Raw genomic sequence first — 8,557 nt, forward strand, 5'->3', positions numbered from 1 at the left:
ACCATAGCTAATATTTTGATGAGGTTTCTTTCAGCTACATGTATAAAAAATGCACATATAGGATAATTTATATTGTGTGAGACTTGTTTTTAATCTGATAATATCATATCATGAGCATTTTTGTCATCAACTATTCTCCAAGACTGCAATTTTCTTTTTTTTTAAGGTTTTATTTATTTGAGAGAGGGAGAGAGTGTGCACAGGGGGAGAAATAGAAGAGGAAAGAGTGGGAGAGAGAGAATCTCTCCAGCAGACTTGTGCTGAGCGCAGAGTCTGACACAGGGCTCAACTCATGACCCTGAGATCACGACCTGAGTGGAACCAAGAGTCAGACGCTCAACTGACTGAACCACCCAGGTGTCCAGCAAAACTAAAATTTTCAATGGTATAACAAAAGAAGGTAAGTTTCCTCACATATTATATAATATGTCCTATCACCACATACCAGATTCCCAGAATCCTTTTTAAAACTTTTTTAAAGATTTTATTTATCTGGGACACCTGGGTGGCTCAGTTGGTTAAGCGGCTGCCTTCAGCTCAGGTCATGATCCCAGCCAGCATCCTGGGATCGAGTCCCACGTCCGGCTCCCTGCTGCCTCTGCCTGCCACTCCGTCTGCCTGTGCTCATTCTCTCTGACAAATAAATAAATAAAATCTTAAAAAAAAAGATTTTATTTATCTGAAAGAGAGAGTGAGAGAGAGAGAAAGATGATGAGCACGGGGGAAGGGCAGAGGGAGAAGCAGACTCTCCACTGAGCAGGAAACCAGATGTGGGACTTGATCCCAGGACCCTGGGTAATGACCTGAGCTGAAGATGGACACAAAAAACTGAGCCACTCAAGCGCCCAATTTTCAGAACCCTTAAAAAAAAATTATGACTATCTGTTGGTTAGATATTTCAGAAAAATAATTATTAAATAATGATGACGAGGATGATGATAATGATAAAAGTAATCATAGAGTGACTTTTAGGGAAATACAGAGTTTCATCATTTAAAATCAAGTTGGCTCATGTCTAATTATTAAGTTCTTATTTAGAAAGAAAACTGAGGGGCACCTGGGTGGCTCAGTGGGTTAAAGCCTCTGCCTTCGGCTCAGGTCATGATCTCAGGGTCCTGAGATCGGGCCCGTATTGGGCTCTCCGCTGAGCAGAGAGCCTGCTTCCCCCTCTCTGTCTCTGCCTGCCTCTCCCTACTTGTGACCTCTCTCTGTATCACATAAATAAATAAAATCTTAAAAAAAAAAAGAAAGAAAATTGAATTCCATCAAATGATTTTATTTATTTATCTGGATGATCATATAGGGTTTTTTATTTACCAATTTGTTTGCCATATTATACTGATCAATTTCTTTTTTTTTTTAAGATTTTATTTATTTATTTGACAGAGAGATCACAAGTAGATGGAGAGGCAGGCAGAGAGAGAGAGAGAGGGAAGCAGGCTCCCTGCTGAGCAGAGAGCCTGATGCGGGACTCGATCCCAGGACCCTGAGATCATGACCTGAGCCGAAGGCAGCGGCTTAACCCACTGAGCCACCCAGGCGCCCCAATATACTGATCAATTTCTAAATATTAATTTGAAGTGTCTTGAATTTATGAAATTATTATACAGTTGGATTTGGTTTTATATTTATTTATGGTTTTTACAGGTATATTTAAATGAGATTAAGCCACAGTTTTATTTTGTCTTTGACACCTGGGGTATAAAAGTTATTTTAGGGACACCTGGGTGGCTCAGTTGGTTAAGCAGCTGCCTTCGGCTCAGGTCGTGATCCCAGCGTCCTGGGATCGAGTCCCACATCGGGCTCCTTGCTTGGCGGGGAGCCTGCTTCTCCCTCTGCCTCTGCCTGCCATTCTGTCTGCCTGTGCTCGCTCGCTCTCCTCTCTCTCTGACAAATAAATAAAATCTTAAAAAAAAAGTTATTTTAGCTTGATAAAATGACTTGAAAGCTGTTCCATAATTTTTTGGACATTAAACTCTTTGTGTTGCACAGAAATTACTTGTTTCCAGAAAGTATAACCTCTTTCCTAAGTAATCTGTGTCTAGTGTCTATTTTGAAGATCAGTGTCTATCTTTATCCCAACTGGATTTCTAATAAAACTACAGTATTTACTGTGCTAAAAGTCGAATAAATGAAAGTTTCTATGAGAGAGGTAGCACAGTTCTGTGAAAGCTCTCAAAATGGGAATCCTACCCAAACTAGTTCAGGAAGGTTTCTTAGAAAAAGGTAATAATGGGGAAGGGCCTTTCCAGTTTAAGATGAGGGCATCTACAAAAGCACAGAGAAGAACAAGAATGATGTTTAGGGTAAACTGTAAGGAGTTCAGTATGGCTATGATAGAGCATGGGGAGAATGGTCACTAGTTGCTCCAGAAGTTCTATATTAGCCACATTTAGGGATGACAGTCTGGTTGCAGGAGAGTTTTCTTGAAAGTACTGTATCAGACAAATACAAAACAATGGGAGCACAGCTGAGTTTTCATATGGTATTAACCATGTATATCATAGTAACTTATACATGGAAAGATCAATGTGGGGTAGAAAAAACAAGGCAAGAGTGTTTAATTTCAACACACCTGAGGACCACGTAGCATTTTCAGAGGTAAAAAAGAGGATCTGTAATAGGTACTGTAGTGTTGTGATAGATAGGCCGATTCTTGATCTACACTTCCAGTTATTAAATCCTGATTCTAATTACAAGATGTTGGGGAAGATATTTAACTTCCATTTATCTGTTTGCTCCTCTGTAAAATGGGGATAACAAGAGTATCTCATACTGCTCTTATACAAATTACTTACCTCATAGGTTTGCAATGAATATTAAATTAGTTAATAGGGTAAAGTGCTTTTGAACAGTGCCTTGCACAGAATTAGTTCTCAATAAATATTAGCTAGCTATTATTGGGCCAGCCATATGAATACTTACCAAGAGTCATAAAATCTTTGTTTCAGGAACTGTTATAAGCACAGCTTATGTTCATTATCAGAAGGTTTCTTGTTATAAAATAAAATAGAATAAAATAAAAATAATATGAAGACACCCAGGTGCCCCCACCTGGGCACCTGGATGACTCAGTTGGTTAAGTGCCTGCCTTTGGCTCAGATCATGATCCCAGGGTCCTGGGATCGAGCCCCACATCAGGCTGCCTGCTTCTCCCTCTTTCTCTGACTGCTGCTCTCCCTACTTATGCTCTCTCTGTGCCAAATAAATAAATAAGTGAAATCTTTTTTTAAAAAGAAGAAAAAGACACAGAGATGCGTTCCAACATAGCACATAAAAAGATTAAGAGAAAAAGTTACTTAACATTAAATATTAGTATTTTAGTATATTAACTTGCATGAAAAAAATATAAAATCTGCATCAAGGATTTTGGTGACAAAGAAAGAAGAGAATGATTACAGAATTTAGAAGAATACATGTGTTAGGAAAGGCTAGGAATACAAGTAACTTATACTGACATGGGAGAAAGCCAAGTTCTGAAAAAAATTGTACTAATGTGGACCCAGGCCACTTAATCCCTGGATGCTCCTTGCATCCATCTCAAATAGTTCCAGATTAATTCTAGACTGGTCCTTAAAAGAAGAATAGATATATGTCAATCTGAGACAAGAAAATATTCAGAGTCTGTCCATTAGGACCTCAAACTTCAGTGCTATCACCGTAAACACACTACATAAATTTTTCAGAGTCAGTCAAGAAACTTAATAATTATAATCAATGATATAATTATACAAGTATTATAATTACAGATACAGTGTTTTAACCATGTATTATTATAGGCACCTCAGATATTTCATGTAATTTAACATTCACAACAAATTGCCAAAGTTATTTCTTTCCCACATCTTACCATGAACCAACTGAAAGTCACACACAAAGCTAAATGGCATGGTGTTAACTGTTCATGATGTATTATTTTAAAAATAGAACCAGCTTCCTTTTTAAAAGATTTTATTTCAGAATATTCATTAATATTGAGATTTATATGTACATTTAGAATAATGTTGTCCCTATTACTTTATTAGAGGCCTGACACTTCACAGCACAATTCTCGGGGTTACTGGTAGCTTTGCCTCTGCTACTGCATGGCCCTACAAAGTACTGAATCTCTCAGTGCTTCACTTTCATCATCAATAAAGTTAAAATTGTATCCATGCCTTTCCTGATACCCAGAGCCGAATGAAAAATCAAAATATTGCAGGTAAAAGTGATGTTTTAAACTAAATTATAAAGTTAAATTTCCTGAAGTCATATACTTATCTGAACTCCACAAGCAACACAGACACATGCAGATGGGGAATTGCTCAGCGGTCACTGAATTCTTCCTGGTGGGACTTTCCAAATACCCAGAACTCTTAGCTTTTTCTGTTCGTTCTCTGCCTCATCATGTATGTGATAATCCTCCTGGGAAACAGTCTCCTCATTATCATCAGCATACTGGATTTTCGCCTCCACACCCCCATGTACTTCTTCCTTGGGAACCTCTTGTTCCTTGACATCTGTTATACATCATCATCCATTTCTCCAATGCTCATCATATTTAGGTCAGAGACAAAATCCACCTCCTTCATTGGCTGTGCTCTGCAGATGGTTGCCTCCCTTGGGTTGGGCTCCACTGAGTGTGTCCTCTTGGCTGTGATGGCCTATGACCGGTATGTGGCCATCTGCAACCCACTGAGGTACCCCACCATCATGAACAGAGTGCTTTATGTGCACATGGCTGCTTGGTCCTGGATCATAGGCTGTATGAATTCCTTAGTGCAAACAGCCCTGACAATGGTGTTGCCTTTCTGTGGAAATAACATTATTGATCATCTTACCTGTGAGATCCTGGCCCTTCTTAAACTCATATGTTCAGATATTTCCATGAATGTGCTTATCATGACAGCGGCAAGTATTGTTTTACTGGTGATTCCTCTGCTGTTAATTTTCATCTCCTATATTTTTATCCTCTCTTCCAATCTGAGAATTAATTTTACTGAGGGGAGAAAGAAAGCTTTTTCTACCTGTTCAGCCCACCACACTGTGGTTATCTTATTCTATGGTTCAGCTCTTTTTATGTACATGAAGCCCAAGTCAAAGGACACAAAAGCACCCGATGAAATCATTGGATTGACTTATGGAGTGGTAACCCCGATGTTGAACCCCATCATCTACAGCCTGAGGAATAAGGAGGTGAAAGAGGCTCTGAAGAAAGTCTTGAGTAGACACTTAAAATCATGGAAAATACGAAAGTGTTTAGGACATGTGAACACATCTGGAGAGACGTATTTTATGTAGTCCCGGATGAAGTTGCAGAGCTCAATATAATGAAAGCATTGTGTTCATAAGGCCAAATGTGTAATTCTCATTCTTACAACAGAGAATTTCCATGTAAATCTTTTCATATAATATATTTGCAGCAGTCCTTCTAGTTATATGGAACCATGCCTCTTGATCCCATAGAGGTCATGATGGATGCTGTTTATTAAGAATATCTCTCTGTCTCTATGGATTGCCTTCTCTCTCTCATCTTTGCTCCCTTTTCCTTCTTTTACCTTTCTTTCTTTGCTCTCTTCTTTATCTTCTTTCTCAGTCTCCTCCAGGTATAAATGTATATATTGTTTTAGTCTGCCCAGCATCCTCTCATCTTGTAAAAGAACACATCTTTTTATTTTAAGGAATCAACTGTCTCCCATGCTCAGTCTATATTTGGCTGAGGTTGACACACACTCTCTGTATCAAATGATAAGCATGAAACAAAGACTGGGCCAATGAAAAATGAACATCCCCTAGCTACAGTGATTTGTTCAGGGTAGCATGTGACCTAAGCCATGCTAATCTCACTTAATTGCCGAAATGTTGCCTGAGCATCAAAGAAGAGTCGCTCTTTTTTTCAACAGTTTCTAAGAGGCAGAACATATGCCCGGATCTTCTCCTGGCCATCTTTATCAATACATGGGGAGAGCCAGACTGAAAATGAAATCACCAAAGAGGAAGATAGAGCTGAGGGAAGAACTTAGGGTGTGCTTGATGTCATTATTAACTCCTGGTTCAAGGTGGGTCTAAAAACATTAATGTTTGGTCTTTTCAGTTATGTGAGCCAATAAAGTTCCTTTAATAGATTGAATTCAGGGTGCCTGGCTGGCTCAGTGGGTTAAGCCTCAGCCTTCAGCTCGGGTCATGATCTTAGGGTTCTGGGATGGAGCGCTGCATCAGCCTCTCTGCTCAGCAGAAAGCCTGCTTCCCCCTCTCTCTCTGCCTGACCCTCTGCCTACTTGTGATCTCTCTCTCTGTGTCAAATAAATTAATAAATAATCTTTTTAAAAAATAGATTGAATTCATTTCCACTGTTTATAAGCCTATAAATCCTTACTAATGCATTCTCTTTTTCTTAGTTCCAGAGGTAGAATTTAGGGATTTGTCAGTTGTATATAACAGCCACTGCTCATTACTTCAAGTGCCCTCCTTAATGCCCATCTCTCAGTTACCCAATCCCCCCACCTACCTCCCCTCCAGGAACCCTCAGTTTGTTTCCTATAGTTAAAAGTCTCTTATGGTTTGCCTCCCTCTCTGTTTTCCTCTTATTTTATTTTTCCTTCCCTTCCCCTATGTTCATCTGTTTTGATTCTTAAATTCCACATATGAGTGAAAATATATGGTATTTGTCTTTCTCTGACTCACTTATTTCACTTAGCATAATACTCCCTAGTTCCAGCCACGTCATTGCAAATGGCAAGATCTTTCTTTTTGATGGCTAAGTGATATTCCATTGAATATATACCCCACCTCTTCTTTATCCAGTCATTTGTTGATGGACACCTGGGTTCTTTTCATAGTTTGGCTCTTGTGGATGTTGTTGCTATGAACATTGGGATGCAGATGCCTCTTTGAGCACTGTATTTGTATCTTTCGGGTAAATGCCTAGTAATGCAATTGCTGGGTCATTGGGTAACTCTATTTTTAACTTTATTGAGGACCCTCCATACTGTCTTCCAGAGTAGCTGCACCAGTTTGCATTCAAACCAACAGAGTAAGAGGGTTCGCCTTTCTCCATATCCTCGCCAACATCTGTTGTTTCCTAAATCATTAATTTTAGCCATTCTGACAAGTGCAAGGTGGTATCTCATTGTTATTTGATTTGTATTTCCCTGATGCTGGTGATGTTGAGCGTTTTCTCATGTGTCTGGTGGCCATTTGTGACAGTATGGTACTGGCACAAAAGCAGACACATGGATCAATGGAACAGAATAGAGAACCCAGAAATAGACCCTCAACTACATGGTCAACTCATCTCTGACAAAGCAGGGAAGAATATCCAATGGAAAAAAGACAGTCTCTTCAACTCCTAGACTCCTGGAATGAAACTGGACCACTTTCTTACACCACACACACACACACACACACACACACAACACACACACAAACCCAAAATGGATGAAAGGCCTAAATGTGAGACAAGAGTCCATCAAAATCGTAGAGGAGAGGGGCACCTGGGTGACTCAGTTAAGCACCAGCCTTTGGCTCAGGTCATGATCTCAGGGTCCTGGGATCGAGCCCCATATTGGGCTTTCTGTTCAGCAAGGATTCTGCTTCTCCTTCTTCTTCTGCCTCTCCCCTTGCTTGTGTTCTCTCTCTTTCAAATAATAAATAAAATCTTTTCCTAAAAAATCCCTGAGGAGAACATAGGCAGCAACCTCTTCGACTTCGGCTGCACCAACTTCCTGCTAGATACATCTCCAAAGGCAAAAGAAACAAATACAAAAATGAACTACTGGGACTTCGTTAAGATAAAATCTTACTCATTCTCTCCCTCACCCTCTCCCTCACTAGCTCTGGGCTCTAACTTTTCCTCTGTATATCCCTTTTTCCTGATTCTTTAGAATACTGTTTGTGTCTCTCCCCCTCGTTGTCATTTTGTGACTCTGTTTCCATCTCTTTCTCACTCTTGCTCTTTCATCTTCTGTCTCAAAAACTTGTCATTTTTAAGAATACTGTTGTTCCCAAATTCACCAGCACCAGCCTGCCTCCAAAAAACTGAAGACAGAAGACAGCCTTGTGCCTGAAGAGGAGTTCCTGCGCAGAAACAAGGGTCCAGTGTCCATCAAAGTCCAAGTGCCCAACACGCAGGATAAGACTGAATGGAAACTGAATGGACAGGTGCTGGTCTTCACACTCCCACTCACAGACCAGGTCTCTGTCATCAAGGTGAAGATTCACGAAGCCACGGGTATGCCTGCAGGGAAACAGAAGTTGCAGTATGAAGGCATTTTCATCAAGGATTCCGACTCACTGGCTTATTACAACATGGCCAACGGCGCCATCATCCACCTGGCCCTCAAGGAGAGAGGCGGGTGGAAGAAGTAGAGAAGAGAAACTTGCTGTCAGGTCTCAGCCACTGCCGTTTTTGCCTCTCCTGTCTCCCACTGTCCTGCCCTCCGCCCCAGTCCCAGGAGACCCTGCCTTGTACACTTGTTTCCTTCTTGCTAAGTTTGGAAATTCAAATTGTCCTGCCAAGTTTTCTTCCCCCATCCCTTCTCTACATTGATAAGGGAGAGCTTTCAAAGCCAGTCTCCTC

General features: G+C 40.4%; 1 protein-coding gene across 1 annotated transcript; it reads left to right on the plus strand.

The window, feature by feature from the left end:
• The first annotated feature begins 4,286 nt into the window (after positions 1–4,286).
• Positions 4,287–8,346, plus strand: LOC125082998 (olfactory receptor 13D1-like). Its single transcript, XM_047698898.1, is given in 4 exon segments — positions 4,287–4,358; positions 4,360–4,822; positions 5,015–5,247; positions 7,996–8,346. Coding segments are annotated over 4 exon segments (1,119 nt in total).
• Positions 8,347–8,557: the final 211 nt, after the last annotated feature.

Source organism: Lutra lutra, chromosome 13 (assembly GCF_902655055.1).
Source record: "Lutra lutra chromosome 13, mLutLut1.2, whole genome shotgun sequence".
NCBI classification, from domain to species: Eukaryota; Metazoa; Chordata; class Mammalia; order Carnivora; family Mustelidae; genus Lutra; species Lutra lutra.